The sequence below is a fragment of the Triticum dicoccoides genome, chromosome 6A, assembly GCF_002162155.2.
Source record: "Triticum dicoccoides isolate Atlit2015 ecotype Zavitan chromosome 6A, WEW_v2.0, whole genome shotgun sequence".
Taxonomy (NCBI): domain Eukaryota; kingdom Viridiplantae; phylum Streptophyta; class Magnoliopsida; order Poales; family Poaceae; genus Triticum; species Triticum dicoccoides.
The window spans coordinates 523,361,855-523,384,662 of NC_041390.1; the positions used below are offsets into that span (position 1 = coordinate 523,361,855).

Sequence of the window (22,808 nt, forward strand, 5' to 3'; positions counted from 1 at the left end):
TCGGGCGCGGGCGGGCGGCGGCAGTGGATCGGGCCGGGTGGGCCAGATCTGGGCTTGCAGGCCCGGCGGCTGCGAGGGAGCCAGCGAGGCGACGTGGCGCGCTCCGGTAGGCTGAGGGCGGCGGCGGAGGTGACGTGGCGCGACGCCATTGGTCGGAGCGACGTGGAGCGGCGCGGTGGACATGTCCGGCGCGACGCGAACGCGTCCGGATGTGCGGTGGAGGAAGAAGACTAGGGTTAGACCACGAATTTCGGAGGGAGACGCATATATATAGGCAGAGGGAGGTAGGAATGTCCAAATGGAGTGCGGTTTTCGGCCACGCGATCGTGATCGAACGGTCGAGAGGATGGAGGAGGTTTGGATGGGTTATTGGGCCACTTTAGAGGGGTGTTGGGCTGCAACACACACGAGGCCTTTATGGTTCCCCGGTTAACCATTGGAGTATCAAACGGACTCCAAATGGCACGAAACTTGACAGGCGGTCTACCGGTGGTGTACCAAGGCCGCATGGCAAATCTCGGTTCATTCTGAGAAATTTTAATACCCGCTCACGAAAAGAGACAAAAGAGGGTGCCGGAGGACGTAGGAGTGTCGGATTGCAAAACGGACAACGGGGAAAAAGCTCGGATGCAAGAGACAAACATGTATGCAAATGCGATGCACATGATGACATGATATGAGATGCATGACATGAAAAAAATGCAAAACGAAAACAAAACACAACCACGAAGGAAAACTCATATCGCATCTCCGGAAAAGGCAAGAGTCGGAGTTACAAATATGGAAAGTTGTATCCGGGGCGTTACAGATAGTGTATATCAAAGCATATGGTTTTATACAGACTTTTGGAGAAGCCTATATTTACAAGAAAGTGAGTGGGAGCTCCGTTGCATTTCTGATATTATATGTAGATGACATATTGTTGATCGGAAATGATACTGAATTTCTGAATAGCACAAAAGGATACTTGAATAAGAATTTTTCAATGAAAGACCTCAGTGAAGCTGCTTATATATTGGGCATCAAGATCTATAGAGATAGATCAAGACGCTTAATTGGACTTTCACAAAGCACATACCTTGATAAAGTTTTGAAGAAGTTTGAAATGGATCAGGCAAAGAAAGGGTTCTTGCCGTTATTACAAGGTGTGAAGTTGAGTCAGACTCAATGCCCAACCACTGCAGAAGATAGAGAGAAAATGAAAGGTGTTCCCTATGCTTCAGCCATAGGCTCTATCATGTATGCAATGTTGTGTACCAGACCTGATGTGTGCCTTGCTATCAGTTTAGAAGTGAGGTACCAAAGTAATCCAGGAGTGGATCACTCGACAGCGGTCAAGAATATCCTAAAATACCTGAAAAGGACTAAGGATATGTTTCTCGTATATGGAGGTGACAAAGAGCTCATCGTAAACGGTTACATCGATGCAAGCTTTGACACTGATCCGGATGACTCTAAGTAACAAACTGGATACGTGTTTTTATTAAATGGTGGAGCTGTCAGTTGGTGTAGTTCCAAGTAGAGAGTCGTGGCGGGATCTACATGTGAAGCGAATACATAGCTGCTTCGGAAGCAGCAAATGAAGGAGTCTGGATGAAGGAGTTCATATCCGATCTAGGTGTCATACCTAGTGCATCGGGTCTAATGAAAATCTTTTGTGACAATACTGGTGCAATTGCCTTGGCACATCAAGAGACGCTTCAATTCCATCCACGATCAAGTCAAGGAGGGAGACATAGAGATTTGCAAGATACATATGGATCTGAATGTTGCAGACCCATTGACTAAGCCTCTCTCACGAGCAAAATATAATCAGCACCAAGACTCCATGGGTGTTAGAATCATTACAATGTAATCTAGATTATTGACTCTAGTGCAAGTGGGAGACTGAAGGAAATATGCCCTAGAGGCAATAATAAAGTTGTTATTTATATTTCCTTATATCATGATAAATGTTTATTATTCATGCTAGAATTGTATTAATCGGAAATTTAGTACATGTGTGAATACATAGACAAACAGAGTGTCACTAGTTTGCCTCTACTTGACTAGCTCGTTGAATCAATGATAGTTATGTTTCCTAACCATAGACATGAGTTGTCATTTGATTAATGAGATCACATCATTAGAGAATGATGTGATTGACTTGACCCATCCGTTAGCTTAGCACGATGATCGTTTAGTTTGTTGCTACTGCTTTCTCCATAACTTATACATGTTCCTATGACTATGAGATCATGCAACTCCCGAATACCGGAGGAACCCTTTGTGTGCTACCAAACGTCACAACGTAACTAGGTGATTATAAAGGTGCTCTACAGGTGTCTCCGATGGTGTTTGTTGAGTTGGCATAGATCGAGATTAGGATTTGTCACTCGGATTGTCGGAGAGGTATCTTTGGGCCCTCTCGGTAATGTACATCACTATAAGCTTTGCAAGCAATGTAGCTAATAAGTTAGTTACGGGATGTAGCATTATGGAACGAGTAAAGAGACTTGTCGGTAACGAGATTGAACTAGGTATTGAGATACCGACGATCAAATCTCGGGCAAGTAACATACCAATGACAAAGGGAACAACGTATATCGTTATGCGGTTTGACCGATAAAGATCTTCGAAGAATATGTGGGAGCCAATATGAACATCCAGGTTCCGCTATTGGTTATTGACCAGAGACGTGTCTTGGTCATGTCTACACAATTCTCGAACCCGTAGGGTCCGCACGCTTAACATTCGGTGACGATCGGTATTATGAGTTTATGTGTTTTGATGTACTAAAGGTAGTTCAGAGTCCCGGATATGATCATGGACATGACGAGGAGTCTCGAAATGGTCGAGACATAAAGATCAATATATTGGATGACTATATTTGGACGTCGGAATGGTTCCGGGTGAGTTCGGACATATACCGAAGCACCGGGAGGTATATGGGCCTTATTGGGCCATAGTGGGAGAGAAGAGAGGGAGGCCTAGGAGGGGGCGCGCCCCCCTCAAGCCCAATCCGAATTGGGTGGGGGGCCGGCCCCCCCTTTCCTTCCCCCTCTCTCCCCCTTCCTTCCACTCCTAGTCCAACTAGGGAAGGGGGAATCCTACTCCCGGTGGGAGTAGGACTCCCCATGGGGCGTGCCATAGGAGGGCCGGCCCTCCCCCTCCTCCACTCCTTTATATACGGGGGAGGAGGGCACCCCATAGACACACAAGTTGATCATTGATCTCTTAGCCGTGTGCGGTGCCCCCCTCCACCATAATCCACCTCGGTCATATCGTAGCGATGCTTAGGCGAAGCCCTGTTCCGGTAGCATCATCATCACCGTCATCACGCCGTCGTGCTGACGAAGCTCTCCCTCGACACTCTGCTGGATCGTGAGTTCGTGGGACGTCACTGAGCTGAACATGTGCAGATCGCGGAGGTGCCGTACCTTCGGTGCTAGGATCGGTCGATCATGAAGATGTATGACTACATCAACCGCGTTTTCATAACGCTTCCGCTTACGGTCTACGAGGGTACGTGGACAACACTCTTCCCTCTCGTTGCTATGCATCACCATGATCTTGCGGGTGTGTAGGAATTTTTTTGAAATTACTACGTTCCCCAACAGGACTCCCATCCTAGAGTATGAATGCTCTAGGGGAACGGATCGACCAAATTATCTCTCCGACCTCTCATTTTCTGTAACAAACCAAGCATGCCCTAAAGTCTGCCTGTGTTGCCTTGGTGGATCAAGCCTAGCGTTCACTTCTATCATGTTGGATGGTGGTGGTAATCCGTCGCTTCAAAAAAGTCAGGCCAGGAAAGAAATATTGAGGTTCCTTTGCCTCCCGCCAGTGCCGCCGGTCCGCCTTATCTCCGATGGCCTTAGGGTCATGGGGCGCGGTGGATGTTCATTCAAGTTGTGTTAGGGTTTGTGTCCTGCTCAAGAAGGCGAGACAGTGGCGGCTCCGTGAAGATGGAATGAGGTTCTCCTGTCTAGCCGCCATCCCGGTGGTGCGGCTAGCATCGTCGGTGTGTGTGTGTGTGGAGGTGTGTTTCCGGTAGATCCGTCTTTAGTGGATTTGCTCGGATCTGATCGTCAATCGTCTACGTTTACGTGTCTTGAGGTTGGATCCTTCCAATCTACGCTACTCTTCATTGGTGGCGGTTATTGTTCTGGTGTGTTGGTTCTATAGGCCCTTAGCACGACGATTTTCTGACTGATTACTACGACAAGGGAGGGGCGATGACGGTGGCGCGCCTTCGGCTTATAGTCATCGCTAAGTGGTATACAGATCTGGATGTAGTTTATATTATTTCTGGTGTTCGTTCTACTGTCATGATTGAAGAATGAATAGATGTTCACAAAAAATAAAAAACTTATGTTATCTTGGCTTTGTTTATCATTGGTTACAGTAATCAGCTGACGCGGCCTACTATCTTGCCTCGAACTGAGCCAGTGTGAAATGTTGCACTATATGAAATGCGTTTAAAGTTCCTGCAGTATTACTATTAATTTGGCAAAATGCTATTATCGACCACAAATTCAAATTCATAAGCTATGTTCCTTTCCGCAACTTGCAGGGCAAATTTGGATTGGGATCTTTTCACATTTTGCTCCGTAGGATTTCATTTTACTACATTAGCATAAGCAATGAGATACTAGTGGAGATTGCTATTTTGCTACATTTTGCATTTCTAAAGTAGTGATCTAAATGCTCTTATATTTCTTTTCAGACGGAGTAGATTGCTTAAGGGCGTCTTTTGTTGGCATGCATGTACATAGTGGCTCCGAATGACCTGAAGGGTTAAAGAGTTTGTCCAATTTGAGGAATTGGATGCAATGCAAGAGGCCAGTCAACAGATAGGTTGAAACAATGCATTTTCTGAGGCACAAAAGTAAAAATGAATAAGAAAAGATATTAACCTTCAGCTTTGTTAATTTCTGTGTGCCAAACAAATTGGCATAGCCAGTTTACAGAAATTAGATATCGAAGGCTTTTTATCTCATCAATCAGAAGTATCGCCACAAGAATTTGTCTTCACCCCATCCTCGTCGCTATTATTATTATTGCACTCATTCTACGAACCCCACCCCACCATAAATAAAATTACTCTGCCACTATGTGGACGTGACAATCCTATGGGCCAAAAAATGATCACCCTAGAGGTCCAAAATTGTAAGGAGAAAACAGCCATTGCAGAGTCCTTTCTATGCCTTCTGCTTGGACTTCTGCTTCTTCAGCTCCAATGACGCACCTAATCCTACTGGGGCTTGACCGTCAGCCTTGGCCGACGGACGGCTTGTATCCTTGGCCTCCTTTGCGCCATTCAGGGCAGGACCGTTGGACTGCGGCACTTCAGATTCAGTTGCCTGAGCATTGCCAGAAGAAGCAGCAGACGCGGAAGCAGCGGAATTGATGAGGTTGAGAATTTGATTGATGTCAGAAACGCTCGCAGCAGGCCCGTTGCGGAGATTAACACCCCTGGCAACAGCCGTTTTTCGGGCTTCTGCGGCCGCCTTGGCAGCGCGCTCGTCACCTCCTCTTACTCTGTTGACATTTGCTGGTCCATCGCCACCAGATTGGATCGCAGCTGCCTTCATTGCTTGGAACAATCCAGGATGAGCCTGCCAGATCAAAGGTAAGGATTTGATACCATCACCAACTAGGCATGAACAACAAATGTAGGGTATTGACTTGAAAGAAAAGGCAAAAAAAGAAGTAGCAATCTTGGCAGGGAAAAAGGTGGATCAAACGGTACTCTAGGCCAACAGTACACATCTTATACTGCTTACGGAAATGATTCGATATATTTTGGCAGGGAAAAAGGTGGATCAAACGGTACTCTAGGTCCATCACCAACTAAGCATTGAGCCCAGCTGCCGGTCAATGAAAAATTTAAAGCTCAGAGTGCAAGATTTTAGTGTTGCCAGTTTCCATATGAAGCTAACATCCTGAGACCAAGCAGATAAAAATAATAAGAAGGTTGGGCAATTCAACCATCCGCTTTTAAAATACCTGTAATTCGGTCCATAGCATTTTGCTGTGGTGTCATTCAAATAAAATGAAATTCAAAGGGTGTGGTAGCAGGACTTGCATGTTGCACCCAATAAGCTTACCTTCAAGAATTCAACAGCGTTAGCAGAGGGGACAGTTCCCTGGCCTTTTTGCTTCTGCGCAATAACCTGCACAAGAAATTAACTTAATCTCCCATTGATAATACAACTAGGTGCAACACGCAAAGGAAGCAAACTATGCAAAGTAGAAATGGAGCCAAACTTTCCCAAATTTACTATGGAAATACTCCCTAAGTTCCAAAACAAAGTGTCGTGGTTTTAGTTCCACGACACTTATTTTGGAAGTGAGGGAGTATGTTGCAACAACAACAACAAAGCCTTCAGTACAAAACAAGGTGGGGTAGGCTAGAGCTGAAACCCATCATATCTCGCAACCAACTCATGGTTCTGGCACATGGATTGCTTCCACACACCCCTGCCCATGGCTAGTTCTTTGGTGATATTCCAGTCCTTCAGATCTCTCTTTACGGACTCCTCTCATGTCAAGTTTGGTCTACCCCGACCTCTCTTGACATGGAGGGAGTATGTGGCAATGCAAAAAGTGTTGCTACTTTCGGAATGTGCAAGAATCCCTAAACCAAGAGTGAAGCAAACCATGGGAATTAACTTTTCAGCACATACCTGCTGTTCTCGCCCCTTAAATGTATTCAACCAATTTTCTGAATCTTTTGTTCGTGAATCATCACTACCTAACTGTTTGACCAGTATATCATGTGTCTTGGTTTCATGCTGCCACCAAAATCAAAAAGTCAGTCAAATGTGTAAAAAAAATATTCTGCCAATTTTTCTGTCAGAACTAACCTGAACTGAAAGCTTGTATGCACCCATACAGCTGAATGCAATGGCGAGAGCATGATAGCAAACTGCTGTTTGAATATGACCTGGACCTAAAAGGCGCTCGTTCTTCTTAAGTGCTTCTTGAAGATACCTAAGAGCAGTACTCATATTGCTCGCATCCTGGTACATCATCGCCACATTTATAAGAGTTGCTGCAACATCCGGATGATCAGGACCAGATGCTAAACTCAGCAACAGCAGTGTACGGGACATGTGTCGCAGCGCAAGTTCGGTTTGATTGAGCCCATGATAGAACAAAGCCATGTTACCGTAGCTGAAAATAAGGAAACATAGGATTAAAAGAAGATTAACATCAGATTGGTAGCCATGTGCTGATATCAAAGAGACAATGTTCTTGTACTAACAAGCTGAACACTGCTCAACAAATTTCAACTTTGTGAACAACAGAGAAATCACTACCGCTACAAAAAAAGTAGACAACTCATAAATGTAACATCCAAGGTTAGATTTTCAAAAAGCTAATGCTTTTTAACCAAGAAACTGAGCCTTCCACTCCTGCTTTGCAATTTTTGATTTCAAATTGATAAATAGGTTCGTTTTATGGCAACTTGAATCAACAGCAGTTACAAATAATAAGCACAAATAAACCAAATAAAAGTACATGCCTGTGGGCTGTATCAGGATGGTCTAGACCAAGGCATCGCTCATTTATGATAAGCTCTCTATGTTGCTGCACAATTGCTCCTGCTGTGTCGCCGGCATGGTACAAAACCATAGCAAGGTACCTTTGGCAAAATAAAAAAAATAAAGAACAGAAGGATTTCAATAGAAGTTTGTTCGCAAAAAGACATTGTTAATACGTTCACAGTAACAAAGATAAGTTGTTTCAATCAGGAATATTGTTTCATAGGAAATCTTCTTTCTCATCTACTCATCTTCATGGTAACTTGCATGTTTGTAGTCAAACATGTGATATCACAATATATTCTTAATAATGTTTCTCGTACTGATTTATCTCAGAAACATTTCAAATTGTAAAATTACAGTAAGCATGATCAACACAACTCTGAAAATTAAAGGAGGTTTAGGATCTCAACATATGAATTTTCCTGGTAAAAGAAAATAATAATAAAATAAATCACATATAAGTGTGTGTGTGTGTGTGTGTTACCGGCAACAGTTCGCAGCATCCTTGTGCATGGGACCATTGATCTGCAATAAGCAATGATCAGGGGTAAATAACAGAAGCTCAGAGGATTCTCATGCTAAGATGTATTTTACCTGCTGAAGTAGAGAAAAAGCTTCAGAAAATAGTGCATACGCCTCATTTAGAGTTCCCTGAAAAGCATGAACAAGAATTTGCAAAATTCATATATTGAAATATTAACCAGGTACAAGAAACAAGGCGGTATAGGAAATATATACCTCAGCCATCCGGATTTTCCCAGCTTCCATAAGCTTCCTTGCATCAGTACAGGTAGGAACTGAGTGCTTAACGACTGGTTGGAGATTCAAGATATCTGAAGGTTGGAATGGAGTAGTAGAATGCAGATCGTATTTGCGAGCAGCAATTGTTATTCCCACCTATTAAATGAAGAATATTTGGTATGTCAGACAAATTAGATGGCACCATAATTGGCAGGCACTATATACTACGTGGAACATGATTCTAAAAGCAGGCCAACATTTTTTAAAAAAGAAAGTGCCGAAAAGAGCAACGGGAACTCAGAACGTAAAAATTTCTTTTTGTCAAAGACCAAACCAAGCATCATCCGACAAATATATTATCATGCAAGTCTGAACACAGCTAACCTTTTGGCAAAGATTGCGGAGAACTGCAACTCTTTTAGCCCCAACCCTCACATCATCCGGCGCTTCAAACTAAATAAATGAAGCCCATTCGTCATGGTGTTAGATAAAAAACTGAAAACATAAAGAAATAGTAACTGCCCACACCTGGTATTTATGTTTCGCGAACTCCTTAATGTCAGACCAAACTCCGTCAGATGTTAGCTGGGAAAATGCAGATTGACCCTTTTTTGAAGAAGCTGATTGACTTGATTTCTGGCCATTGAATACAGTTTTTGTACCAGCAAAAGGTTAAACAATAATAAACTAAGCTCCAGATAAATTTCCACAGTGCATAGCAAATTCACAGGAAAGCACACCTTCTGGGTTTTCGACTGCGGGCTGCCAGTACTACCTTTTGTTGAAGCAGCCAAAACTTTGCCAAAGAAACAATTCAAGAAATGAGCAACAGCAGGTGCAATATTATGGTCCGGGCTTTGCCTCAGTATGTCCTGGAGTAGCAAGAGCGCATGATGGTTAAATAAATAATATTCTAACACCGTAAGTAAGTTGAACATGGCAACAAAATAAAAGGCTGCAATTTTGAGATTTCTATGACAGAAAGAACTACATGTGACTAATCATCATCTTATAACATAATTATCTAATGTAAACTAACCCACAGTGTGGATATCACAACAGTATGTATGTTGCAATAACTTAATCCTCCCTCCGTCCCAAAATAAGTGTCTCAACTTTAGTACAACAATTATTTTGGGATGGAGGGAATACTAAATTGTGCTCCAGAAGTGAAGATGCACATTCATAGCAGTGCAAGTAAACGATGTCTTGTTCACTACTACTTTCTTTTACAGGCATTCACTTCCTTAGCAAGAAAGCCAACTTTTGCACTTTAAATATTATTCACTTTACAATTGGCAGCTCATGGTAAAAGGACAAGAAATAGCCAGCTCATGGTAACAAGGCTCATGGTAAAAAGACAAGAAATAGGCAGCCAGAGTTGTAAAAGGACAGATGAGCCGCATTGAAAATGCTTGGGGGACGTAGCAACTACCATAGCAGGAAAAAATCTCTAATGTTGTAAACTGTTTGATGTCACAAATAAACAGCTACATCTAGCATAAACAGGATAGGAACAGCACCTTGACAACATGCTTCGCAGACCTAACAATCATCTCAGCCGAAAATAAGTCCCACAGATGTGGCAAATGCTTGATCAAGCCTGCAACCTGAGAAATGGATTGTTTTAGGAACATAAAAATGCAATGCAATGTTTTGATGTATCAGTGCACAGAGACTTACTTTGCCCAGATACCTAACATTTATCCCATTGCTATGCAGCACATCAGTTAAAGTTTGACCGTCCATAGGGGAGACATCAAGAGAGCAAAGATCCTGAACAAACTTTGGGATCACCGTATCTAACAGATACGAACCAACCTTTTTAACCAAAGCTTCATCTGCTTCAATCTCCTAAGAACATTGAAGAGCACAATCTTTTTAAGGTGCAACAGCAGCAAAATAAACAAAGGGTAGTTATTACTTATTAAACTCACCTCGGGACTGCCAGCAAGCTTGTACTCCGTAAATACATTTGGATTGAAAAGAATTTCAGCAGTCGAGTCATTACTTTCAGCAGGTGTAGAAACAGGGGTTTCATCAGACTTGTCATGTTCCTCCACAGAAGCAGCCTGAAATATCAGCAATAAGATTCTAGCGACCATAGAAGCAACAATATCATATCATTTCTATTTAGACTTTGGCCCTTTTAATGGATAAGTGCACAAAGTCATCCAAGTTCTCAAACTTTGTATATAAAATGGAATGGCAAAAGTAATTTGCCTCGAGTCACTGAAGAGAGCAGACTCTTGATCAGGCAACTGCAATGCTACTAATTAAATGCAGTTTCAACATTTTTTCTGTTCCGGAGCAACAAAACAAAGAACTAATCTTCGTTACTGATTAAAACAGCATGCTAATTGGCTCAATTTGGAGGAAAGCAGTCTGATTCTATTCTTTCAGTCCTGCCTCAGCTGCTATCTCCTTTGGGTTCTTATTACAAAAAAAATTGGATCATCATTATATTTCATTACTTCTTATGTGCCCTTTTGTACTCATTTTTTATTATTGATGTATTCTGAGCAGGGACTGTTCATGACAAAGAAAAAATGTATGCTAATCTTCCCTAAACAAGAGTAGAAAATGCAGTGAGAAAATTTTCTGCACGAACCGTAGCATCAGAACCACTGGCAATGTCATCAGATTCTTGCCCATTCAATTCTGTGGGAACATCCGGAACTTTCTGCGTAGGGGATTTCTTTATGGATTCAGCCTACCCAATTCGGAAAAATTAGATAGTTAGAATTAGCCATGAAACAAATCATGCATCAGTGAAACATAGGATCCTTCTTTTTTTTATTACAAAACCAAAGCTATGCCATCAGCTCACCTCGACAAATGAGGCTACAAGCTCAGGTCTCAACACACAGAAACGGTGCTGCAGTCCAATGTAGTTAGAATCTCGAGGAGTCACTCTCATCAGATCCAAAATATAATGCCTACAGTGGGGGAAAGTCAAACAACAGCATGAAACAAAACTTTAGGATCACATGAACACATTTAACTGTCGGAGCAAAGATAACACGAAAGTGATGTGTCACGAGACAAAAGGAAGAGAAACAAGTAAGAGATGATTTCAGACAGTTTAGGCATGTGATGATGCAAAGTGGATCGGATCAAAAATACACTCACTAGTAGGATATTTGCATGTTCAACAATTCCATAAGAAAAAATCTAGAAAGGGGCAAAACCTTGTGAACTGGCACAAGTAGGCAAAACCACCCTTGGGACTTGTTACTATTATGACCGGTTTTACAAGCTTAAGCTGTTGAATGGCCCTTTTTTCTCAGGAGTTATGTGGTCAAAGAGGTAAATCCCAGGGTCAAATCTGTTTTTCTTTCTTAAAAAATCCAAGCCTCAGGAAAAAAAAATGAAGATCTTTGACAGTTCATGCATGTGCTAGTCAAGTTCACACCTGACCAGAATGCACACCTATTAGGCTTTTTACATGTTTATAATGTTTCTAATCAATCGATCTAGCTAACAAAGAACCTTTAAGAAACTACAAAAGGCAACAGTTGCAAAGCATTTACTCCCTCCGTTTTTATTTAGTTCGCATCTTAGCTTTGGTCAAAGTCAAGCTTTACAAACTTTGACCAAGTTTATATACAAAAATGTTAAGATATACAATAACAAATCAACAACATTAGATTTATTCTTAAATGTACTTTCACATCGTATAAATTTATTATGATAAATGTCTATATTGTTTTCTATAAACTTGGTCAAACTTTACGAAGTTTGACTTCAGTCAACTCTAATATGCAGAGTAAATAAAAACAGAGGGAGTAATTTATCAATGAAAACTAGTAAAAGAATCAATGTTTAACCTCAAAATAAGAATTACCTGTCATCACTACCAACGATTCCCTTGCATTCAACTGTAGCAGCTAATTTTACAGGATTGCCAGAACCATCCAAAACCACATGCTCCTTCACATGGAGACGCTTTGCAGCCTCAACTACCTAACAGAGCGGATCTTACTTTAGATGTCAAACGAAGATATCATCATGAAATAAGAATATCCAAATTTGGAAACAAATATTGCTCCCTTCCACAAATACTTCAGGTATGTATGATAGCTGAATCTTTCAAAACTTGCATATGTAATTTTTGCACTGGCATTTCAGACGAAAATCAAGTGGGCACAACTTAGCCAAACCGCTGACGTTACAAAAAAGTGCACTTCAACAGATAATCAATTGTGCAGCAGTCAGACAAAGCCATACATCATTGTGAAAAGTGCATAAGGCAACCAGCGGGCCAGGTGAATTAGTTGAAAGTAGAACACAAAACGATGGATATAGTGTTTCAGCTAGCCTCTAACCAAACTGAGCCTCAAACAAGAACAACAAACCAGTAATCCTCCTACTGTTAGTTATTATGTTAAGCAACTAAACATTAACTAACATACCAACCAGGCAACCAGCATGACAGGTGAATTAGTAGAAAAGTACAACACAAAACAATGGAAATAGTGTTTCAGCTAGCCATATTAAGAACTGAGCCTCAGACAAGAACAACAAACCAGTAAGCCTCCTACCGTTAGTTAGTTAAGCAACTATATAATAACTAACATGACACGACAACCAGCATATTTGAACAACCAACTGGCTGCAGCACAGCACAATTGAATTCCTGTCTGAACTGGAAAGATGTATGGAGGTCGTGACAAACGAAGAATAGTCACCAGACATAAGAAGAAAACCGTCCAATCATGTGGAACAATAATATGCAAATAGGACAAAAGATGATGGCTGACCTTTGCATGGAATGACTCGTTCCAAGATATCTTCTTGCCATTATCAACAGAACCATACAGAAGGGAGTCAGACTTGTCTCCTTGAAGAATACCAGGTATGATACTCTACAGATCCAGTAATAGGTACAAGTTACATTCATATATAAGCAAGCCTTTGCATCGCAAAGAATTACAAAGGAAATGATAAGGTGGCTCAAACATGGATATATGTGGAAAAAAAATACAAAATGCAATTACGAAAATCTTAATATAATATGCATCTTTCTACATTGAATCAGCTTTTTAGGGCATCTACTAATCCAGCAAATATAATTCAAGTATTAAGAACCGACAGCACTTCAAGCATGGAAAAAAAATGGAACCCAGTGGTATAGCAGAAGATCATGATGTAAGCAGGAAAGCGTCAACAAATGCCATAAATAGAGAACTGTTTCTTGCACATACCTGAGCTACAACCCTGTGACCTCTGTAATCAATTATTGCCATGGCAAGATTATAAAGCCCCGAAATATCAGCTTCTTGGTAAGATTTCGTTCCTTTCAAGTCATTATTAGCAGAAGCATAGGTCGCCTGCTCACTGTCTGCTATTTGTGCCTCTGTAGGTCCTTCCAAAACACTGTTTGCCTCTTCAGTTTTTGAATCTGGTGCTACTCCAGAATCTGCCTTGGCACCCAAACCTGGGGAGGGGACTGGCGTACTCCTGCTAGAACCATTTTGGCAATCTGGCTTTTGGTCCTTTGAGATTTGCTCATAGTCAGAGTCAACCGCAAAACTGAAGAAAATGTTGTTGTGGACATACCTGAAATGTATAGGAGCAGATGTAAGCATCTCCAAAAGGAACTGAAGCTAATCAATCAACAGCCAGTCAAGCCACTCAAACAGAGATGATGGTATCCAAAACTAATCAGTTAAAAGTGAAACTGACGATCTAAAAAGTATGTGTACAGTGCATCAAGCTAAAAGAAGCAGACTGGTTGTTGACCAGCCAGCTCCAGGTAACTACTATAAACGCAAATCTTGATTCTTAATTCTTAGTTTAGCACATGTGCAATGGAAGACAAGTTACAAGTGCTTACACTCAAATCCGCTAGGTACCTACATGATATTCTAAGCAGGGCATATTAATCAATGGTGCTTTTTTGAACATGTGACTAGGCAACATCATGAGAAACCCCAACAAGATCCATTCGGTGAACTTGGATATGACAAAGTGGCCTTGAGGACCACAAGATTGCAAATAATCCCTCAGATCACACAGCAATCTCACAATCTCAGTTTTTACGAAACCAAATACAACCAAGTTTCATCCAATGGTCACATGTCATGTGACCTCAACCAACTATGGGTTTGCACTCGGTAATCCCTGCACGGATTACATACAAACAATGTTCACATGCTTGAATAACAATGCAAAATAGATGACAAGTTTCTCAAACTTGATTCTTGTCAATGTAAAATAGATGACAAGTTTCCCAAACTTGATTCTTGTCTAGCTTGGAGTCATCAGTCTCCTGAAACACCCGTTTTCCTTGTCGAGGTTGGAGGGAATGACTGGAGCATGAATTAGTTGAGGAGATAGAACCCCTTTTTTGCGAGGGAGGGGACAGAAACCCTTGACACAACAAGGTTCTCATTATCGTTATTGGCTAACTTCAAAGTTCAAACAAAGTGCCAAGAGCTTCAGATTCTAAAATCATAATTAAGAAGCATGATAGCTACACACATATACCCTTATCACAGACATACCACCCTTATTCATTCAATAACACATTATACCATGACATCAAGCAGACTGACCTCAAATCAGAAAAGAGAAACAGAAGTGATGTGGTAGTTAATTGGCAAACAGTGTGAGATTCGAGCTTTACTCACATATGGAAACATTCTGGATCAGTTGGATTGATTGGAGGTATACATCTATTGATGACACCGACTGCTCCTTTTACAGCAGCATCAACAAAATCACATGTCACTTTATAGAGTGCTCTGCCTCGCAATATTCTAAAATATCCAGAAATAATATGTCAGCAAGGCTTATAGGCAACAAAGATCATGAAATGGTAAATAAGTACCTTTCTTGAGGATTGGCATGAGGAAACTCTCGGCATGACTGCAGTTCCTCATTCCAGTCTCTCTGCATCCCAATCAACTCGGTACCATATGACAGCACAACAGAATCCTCAGCCCTGGCTGCATCTCTTCTATGTTCTGTTGTACATAGAAATGTGGATGCGTGTTAACTTCAATACAACATAGTACACTAAGATGATGAATAAATCAACATGGAGCCATCCAAAATTATTAATTATTCACCATGGCAAAAAATATATCAAGAATTATTAATCAACATGTGTGTTAATCAACACAGTCCCTTTTATGACTTTTTTAACCTCCCTTTTATGACTTGTTGAAACAGAAATGAGGGTGAGAACTTCCTAGGCTTAGACAAGCCTGATCACTTTTTGAAGATATAGAAGATAATATGGCAAACATGGGAGAATATACTGAGGAAGTTACCTGGCACGGGGTGAGCTCCCAACCAAGAAGTCACTGGAAGCAAGGCCTGAACATTCTCAAAAGGATGGGCCGATGCTTTGCGGTCCAATATTTCGCGAAAGCCTTCAAAAAAATTGTCCAAGTGTCACTATAGATAGATGAAATAGTACTGAGGCCCAGCAAAGTTAGCCAGATAAACTCTAGAATAAACACAAAACCTTTCTTAAACTTGGCGCTAATTTTTTGTAGCAGGCCAACTAAAGTGCTGGCTTCGTGAGATTGTTTCAAAGGTCTTGAATCCAAAACACTTCCATTGCTAGCGTTCACATAAAAAGATTTGGAGCTCCCCGTGATGCAGTGTTTGCTTCCTTCTAATGTCACAACATCAATATAGATGAGATCCCCATGTAACCTATGGAAACCATCAGTGCTTGTTAGTTCCTCGACATCCAAATAGCAAGGGAGCCTTATATATATAAAGCAGTCATATTAACAGACAGATCCTCGCTGAGGGAAAATTACACAGAAAAATGATGCTTTGAATAAAAGCTCAATGGATAATAGCAAACTACAGGATTCAATAGTATAACCCATATGCAAATCAATATAATCCAGTATGGGAGGAATATAGTTAACCAAAGGTGCAGGTGGAGAGACGAGGCCAGTAAATATTAAGAATTGACAGCGGGAATGATACATTTTAGCGCATCAGTGGAACTTTAACAGGATGGAACTAGTATAGATGATACAACTTTTAGTTACAGAAAGATCTTAAACTCTCATGTTTTCCCCCATTCTCCCTAGTTCCTACCATGCCACTAGCACTATGTAGGATTCCTGAATTGTTGGAGGAGTGTGTGCAAAGTACTAGCATGACTAGAAAACCATCATGGTCATGCTAAATTTTGAATGATAAATTCAAGTGGACCATTCCCATAGTTCTAACATACAAACCTACTTGATTAGTCACCACAGCTTCAAAAGCAATGTAGCTTAACCGGCCTATCATATGAGAATCCAGAGGGCTGATGTTTCGAACAATGGTTCTTGCGAAGGTGGAGGATTGAATGATGAAAAACTATGTCCCAAAATAATGAGATAAGGATGTAAATCACAATCGTAAAAATTACCTCCTATAACTTGGTGGAGGATTGAATGATGAAAAAACTATGCTGTCCACACATTTGATTTCTGCTGGTGCAGATGCCAGCAAATTAGTAAGAGCTACAGTAGTATCCTCCATGAAATTCAAACCATCAAGCTCCTGGTGAGCAGTTTTTCCTGCATCTACAGGGGAAAGCAAATAAGAACTACATCAACGACAGGTTGAATTAACACTTCCGCACAAATCATAGTACTGCTTGGTAAAATTGCAGATGGCGCCTCAACTAACAGACAGCATTATCAGTAAACATACAGAATTAAAGAAGGAAGAATCTCCACATGGTATTAGTACCTGCATTTTTGGCCTGTGCAGACTCCTGCTGCAGAGCTAGGGATGTCGATAGTGAGACATGAAGACTAGACAGAGAGAGCAATTCCCGGACACGGCGGAGATGCGACCTAATAGACCTCTCATCATATGTTGCTGAAAGAAACATTATTTTCAGCCCCATCATATAAAGTAGTTGAACCAACAACAAAAATGGATAATTTGCATAACTGCCTGTATACATACCAGCAACCATCTCCAACGAACAGCCACCAGCAGTTATATCTGCAATCTCAGAAATTTCATTGTAGTCCTCTAACTGGTGTGTTGAACCATCTTTCGTATGCAATATCAAATCATAGCATGTGTAGAAGCAAGTTTCAGGAGCGTCCAAGAGGAATTGTTTGACATCAATGACAGAATCTCCAGGGCTTAGCTGCATATGCAATAGCACAATATTTAAAAAAAAAATCCTAGTCGCTGTTCCCAATACTATATGACAGTTCGACAGCGTGGCCTCAAGCAAGCCACTTTGGAAGTAAAAATACTAACTGGAAGTGTGATGAAAATATTATATTATGAACATAAATCCACCTAGTAGAGTAGTGGTAACATTTTCATATGAACAGTCATCAATCAAAATAGTTTTGTGCATATAAGCAGTCAGAATAAAGAAATTTGACCACTTAAATTCTAAAATATAAATCCCATGTGTTCTGGTAAGAGGCTGTAAAATCCAAAAGAGGTAAAGAGAATAAGATTTTTTACACGTACCTGCAGCTCCAGCTTTTCACCTGATTGCGTCTTAACAGAAACAGGGTATAGATGAAGCTCTCCTGCTTGACACACAACGTTTCCTTGTTAGAACAGTCGAATGTCCAAAAGAAAGAATACTATTACGAGAATGCAGCACATATAGTCCTCACGGTTCATGAAATGAAAAAATTCACATGATGATGACAGGAACTAGAATGAACTTGTATACAATGCTACCGGCCAAGTGCAACTGAAGACATATAACCATAGCCAACTGTAAGTTCCAGGGACAAGTTTCTGCCAAATGTAATGCCTATCCAGTGTCACTAGTTTTACAATCGTCTGGCATCAATAAATTAAGCACACAGTTAAATACAGCAGCATGCAGCATGTTATTCGTTCAGCTTAGGAAATTACACCCACAAAATCTAGCCTTGATCTAGATTACTTCATCACTAATAAAGAACCTGTGCAAGTTGGATACTTGTAACGCCTAATATTCTTATCTGCAACCATTAATTTCCCAAAAAGGTCACGACTTTATGAACCTAAGAGCCAAAATACCACGTTTCCCAGTCTTGTGAATAAATACACTATCGATGTAACATAAACAGGCGGTTGTCCTCACCTTCAGCTGGCTTCTCTGCAGCCTGTGCGGCCTCGGCCGCATCCCCCTCCTCCTTCTCCACGTCCGCGGCAGCGACCTCAGCAGCAGGGGCGACCTCGGCAGCAGGGGCCTCAGTCACTTCCCCGTTCTGGGGCTTGGCCTCCTCCACCACATCAGCGACCGGCTCCACCGAGACGGCCTCCTGGCTGGCGGCCTGCGCCTTGGCCTTGTTCCTCGCACCCTTGGACTTGCCCGCCATATTCCTGCAACGAGCCAAAAGCAGCGCCGCCGCCTCCAAATCTCATCAGTCAAAAACTCTATACCCCGCCGCAGCCGGCAACGCACCGAAAACACGACAATTCTCCCGGCTAAACCCCATCCGTCCAGACCGGGCGCCACACGGGCACGCCGATCTGGACCGGAATCAAAACCCTAAACCCTCGGCACGCCGACGAAGCGCGCGCGCGCGCGAATGGGACGCGGAGTCGGGAGGACGCGCACCTGCCTGCCTGCCGCCCGCGGCGCCGCGGAAGGCTCGGCACCGCCGAGGGGGGGTAGGAGGGGAGAGGAGAGGCGGCGCGAGGCGGAGGACGAGACGGGGACGATTGGCTTGTGGAGGCGAGGTGCTGTTTGGGTAAAAGGGGGGAGAGGGAGGCGGATGCGTTCGCCGGCCGCTCCTTTTTATACGGGCGAGCGGCCCCTCCTGATCCCCCGCGGTCGCTGGGCTCTGCTGCTGGCCTCTGGCCTCTGGGTGAGACGGCTCTCTCAATTTTTCGTTTTTCCTTACTCCTTCCGCACGCACGGGGGGAGTCTGGTGATATTTCGGCGTCTGCTTTGCGGCTCCACGGGGGTAGTTTCGGCATCGGCCGCATCGGGCGCGGCTCCGGCGTGGAATCTCGGGGGTGGTTAGGGTTTTGCCAGGGGTTTACGCGGCTCTAAGCCACCTCATCAGAGTGCCCTGATTTAATTATCAAAATAGGCAACCGGAGTACCATGCAGCAATCAATTGACCAAATCAATGCAGACAATTGATTCAAATGGTAAATTTTGAGGGTCGTTTGGATGGTTGCGGAAAGTTGGGCATGCATGGACACATTTTAGTGACAGTGGCGCTGAAGAGTATTTTGTCGGGTCTCAACAGTCCTATGATACATTTACTTGAGTTGGGTCTACATTAAGTTATGAAGACGTCATGCTGGTGCTTATGGTGGTTCCGAAGACAAGCGACTCGTGGAGAAAGTATTTCGTCAGTTACTAAATGATTGGTGGCTATTGCAAAAAAAATAGCTCTTTTAAATCCAGCTCACTCCCGATCGGGAGGGAATCAGCAGGTACCATGGTCTAAACCCTACTCCGTTTTGGTGAAAGTTAATGTAGATGCATCTTATCATCCTGAGGTTGGTAAAGGAAGGGTAGGAGTCGGCTTGTTAGGTAATTTTCTTGCCTCCTCCACTTCTTTTGTACGACATGTTTCAGTTGTTGCGGCACTGAAGGCTCTAGCCATACATCATGGCCTTGCTCTAGCCCTTAATTGTGCATGTAATTATGTCGTTGTGGGGTTGGATGGCACGGATTTAACTGATGCTTGCTCGGGGCAACAACAATATGATCATGCGGCGGCAATTTATGCTCGGTGTATGGGGATCGTGGGAGTTGTCGAGAAGGTGGAGTTTCTACATGTTCCTCATGGAGCTAATGGTGTGGCACACTAACTTGCTAGAAAGTGTTTCTAGGACGAGAATCCTTATAATTAGATAGATCAACCTCCTAGCTTTAATTTTTCATGTACTCATAAATGATGTTTTTGTGCTTTGATTATCAATAAAGTGCGTGTCGGATTCAGGGCTCCGCGGACCCAAGAAAGGTTCGAACTCCGGGGTGCGTGCGAAGAACTCAATCTCTCCAGCCTACCAACTCGTCGCTCTCACAGCCTAGCTCAATGGACGGGAAAGGAAAGGGACACGACAGTTTACCCAGGTTCGGGTCACCTTGCGGTGTAAGACCCTACTCCTGCTTTGGGGTGGATTGGCCTCGCGAGGGCTGAGAATGAACTAGTACAGAGGAAGAACAACCCCAGGAGGTCAGTTCTTGTGTTTGTGTGAGCCAATGAGGGTTCGGGGGGTCCGATCCCTTCTATGGTGGTGGCTAACCTATATAGAGAGATGCCTCGGTCCTCTTCCCCAAAAATGTAGGCGGGAAGGGATTCCACAGCAGCCAAGTTTGAAGGGGGACAAGAAGTACATCGTGGTCGTCGGACAGAGAGGAGCGAGGCGGAATAGCGGTGGCGGCGGCTGACGAGGAAGGACGGAGGAGGAGGATGGAGTGCGGCGCTGCGGGGCATGGGAGCCTAGGGTTTGTGTGGTGGGGCCGTGGGGTTGGGGGCCTACGCCACTTGAGACGAGACGCGGTGCGGTGCGCGCGGGGCTGACTGGCGAATCCCTCTCGCACACCAGCGCGGCCAACCCAACCAATAAGAGGGAGAGACGAGCCCACCCGTCATTGGGCAGGAAAAACAACCGCAGGTGAAAACAAGATTTACCAGGAGGTGAAGATCTGACGGCTCAGATGCAAAACGAGGATGATCTAATGGCCAAGAAGGCAGCAAATCGGGGGATCACCGTGGAGCCAAGTTGGCTAGCAACCTTATAGGTTAGAATAGGCAACCGGAGTACCATGATCGGCAATCAATTGACCAAATCAATGCAGACAATTGATTCAAATGGTAAATTTTGAGGGTCGTTTCGATGGTTGCGGAAAGTTGGGCATGCATGGACACATTTTAGTGACAGCGGCGCTGAAGAGTATTTTGTCGGGTCTCAACAGTCCTATGATACATTTACTTGAGTTGGGTCTACATTAAGTTATGAAGACGTCATGTTGGTGCTTATGGTGGTTCCGAAGACAAGCGACTCGTGGAGAAAGTATTTCGTCAGTTACTAAATGATTGGTGGCTATTGCAAAAAAATAGCTCTTTTAAAGCCAGCTCACTCCCGATCGGGAGGGAATCAGCAGGTACCATGGTCTAAACCCTACTCCGTTTTGGTGAAAGTTAATGTAGATGCATCTTATCATCCTGAGGTTGGTAAAGGAAGGGTAGGAGTCGGCTTGTTAGGTAATTTTCTTGCCTCCTCCACTTCTTTTGTACGACATGTTTCAGTTGTTGCGGCACTGAAGGCTCTAGCCATACATCATGGCCTTGCTCTAGCCCTTAATTGTGCATGTAATTATGTCGTTGTGGGGTTGGATGGCACGGATTTAACTGATGCTTGCTCGGGGCAACAACAATATGATCATGCGGCGGCAATTTATGCTCGGTGTATGGGGATCGTGGGAGTTGTCGAGAAGGTGGAGTTTCTACATGTTCCTCATGGAGCTAATGGTGTGGCACACAAACTTGCTAGAAAGTGTTTCTAGGACGAGAATCCTTATAATTAGATAGATCAACCTCCTAGCTTTAATTTTTCATGTACTCATAAATGATGTTTTTGTGCTTTGATTATCAATAAAGTGTGTGTCGGATTCAGGGCTCCGCGGACCCAAGAAAGGTTCGAACTCTGGGGTGCGTGCGAAGAACTCAATCTCTCCAGCCTACCAACTCGTCGCTCTCACAGCCTAGCTCAATGGACGGGAAAGGAAAGGGACACGACAGTTTACCCAGGTTCGGGTCACCTTGCGGTGTAAGACCCTACTCCTGCTTTGGGGTGGATTGGCCTCGCGAGGGCTGAGAATGAACTAGTATAGAGGAAGAACAACCCCAGGAGGTCAGTTCTTGTGTTTGTGTGAGCCAATGAGGGTTCGGGGGGTCCGATCCCTTCTATGGTGGTGGCTAACCTATATAGAGAGATGCCTTGGTCCTCTTCCCCAAAAATGTAGGCGGGAAGGGATTCCACAGCAGCCAAGTTTGAAGGGGGACAAGAAGTACATTGTGGTCGTCGGACAGAGAGGAGCGAGGCGGAATAGCGGTGGCGGCGGCTGACGAGGAAGGACGGAGGAGGAGGATGGAGTGCGGCGCTGCGGGGCATGGGAGCCTAGGGTTTGTGTGGTGGGGCCGTGGGGTTGGGGGCCTACGCCACTTGAGACGAGACGCGGTGCGGTGCGCGCGGGGCTGACTGGCGAATCCCTCTCGCAGCGCGGCCAACCCAACCAATAAGAGGGAGAGACGAGCCCACCCGTCATTGGGCAGGAAAAACAACCGCAGGTGAAAACAAGATTTACCAGGAGGTGAAGATCTGACGGCTCAGATGCAAAACGAGGATGATCTAATGGCCAAGAAGGCAGCAAATCGGGGGATCACCGTGGAGCCAAGTTGGCTAGCAACCTTATAGGTTAGAATAGGCAACCGGAGTACCATGATCGGCAATCAATTGACGAAATCAATGCAGACAATTGATTCAAATGGTAAATTTTGAGGGTCGTTTCGATGGTTGCGGAAAGTTGGGCATGCATGGACACATTTTAGTGACAGTGGCGCTGAAGAG

At 43.5% G+C, this 22,808-nt stretch overlaps 1 protein-coding gene across 3 annotated transcripts; it reads right to left on the minus strand.

Annotated features, from left to right (window-relative positions):
• Positions 1-4,871: 4,871 nt before the first annotated feature.
• LOC119317660 (clustered mitochondria protein-like) lies at positions 4,872-18,979 on the minus strand. 3 transcript variants are annotated; one of them, XM_037592140.1, is made up of 29 exons: positions 18,832-18,979; positions 18,352-18,593; positions 17,742-17,806; positions 17,214-17,403; positions 16,992-17,123; positions 16,666-16,822; positions 15,754-15,947; positions 15,557-15,658; positions 15,112-15,247; positions 14,912-15,040; positions 13,484-13,838; positions 13,040-13,144; positions 12,124-12,242; positions 11,107-11,215; positions 10,888-10,989; positions 10,214-10,348; positions 9,960-10,130; positions 9,800-9,886; positions 9,017-9,148; positions 8,805-8,912; positions 8,661-8,729; positions 8,274-8,432; positions 8,130-8,186; positions 8,020-8,060; positions 7,514-7,633; positions 6,852-7,161; positions 6,672-6,779; positions 6,093-6,158; positions 4,872-5,600 (listed from the first exon to the last, which is right to left on the minus strand). In XM_037592140.1, exons 2-29 carry the CDS (start codon positions 18,587-18,589, stop codon positions 5,184-5,186), a joined length of 4,113 nt encoding a protein of 1,370 aa, XP_037448037.1. In that variant the 5' UTR covers positions 18,590-18,593; positions 18,832-18,979; the 3' UTR covers positions 4,872-5,183. The 3 variants fall into 3 exon arrangements, with proteins under 3 accessions (XP_037448037.1, XP_037448038.1, XP_037448039.1); XM_037592141.1 differs by having other exon boundaries at positions 5,184-5,600; positions 17,742-17,803; XM_037592142.1 differs by having other exon boundaries at positions 5,184-5,600; positions 16,666-16,816.
• Positions 18,980-22,808: the final 3,829 nt, after the last annotated feature.

Bases quoted from the DNA above. Each gene is read 5' to 3' on its own strand.
- LOC119317660 (XM_037592140.1), bottom strand. From the start codon at position 18,589: ATGGCGGGCAAGTCCAAGGGTGCGAGGAACAAGGCCAAGGCGCAGGCC. The intron at 9,149-9,799 runs GTGCTGTTCCTA...TTGCTACTCCAG, and splicing joins CTGCGAAGCATGTTGTCAAG to GACATACTGAGGCAAAGCCC. The intron at 6,780-6,851 runs GTTAGTTCTGAC...TTTTGGTGGCAG, and splicing joins CATACAAGCTTTCAGTTCAG to CATGAAACCAAGACACATGA.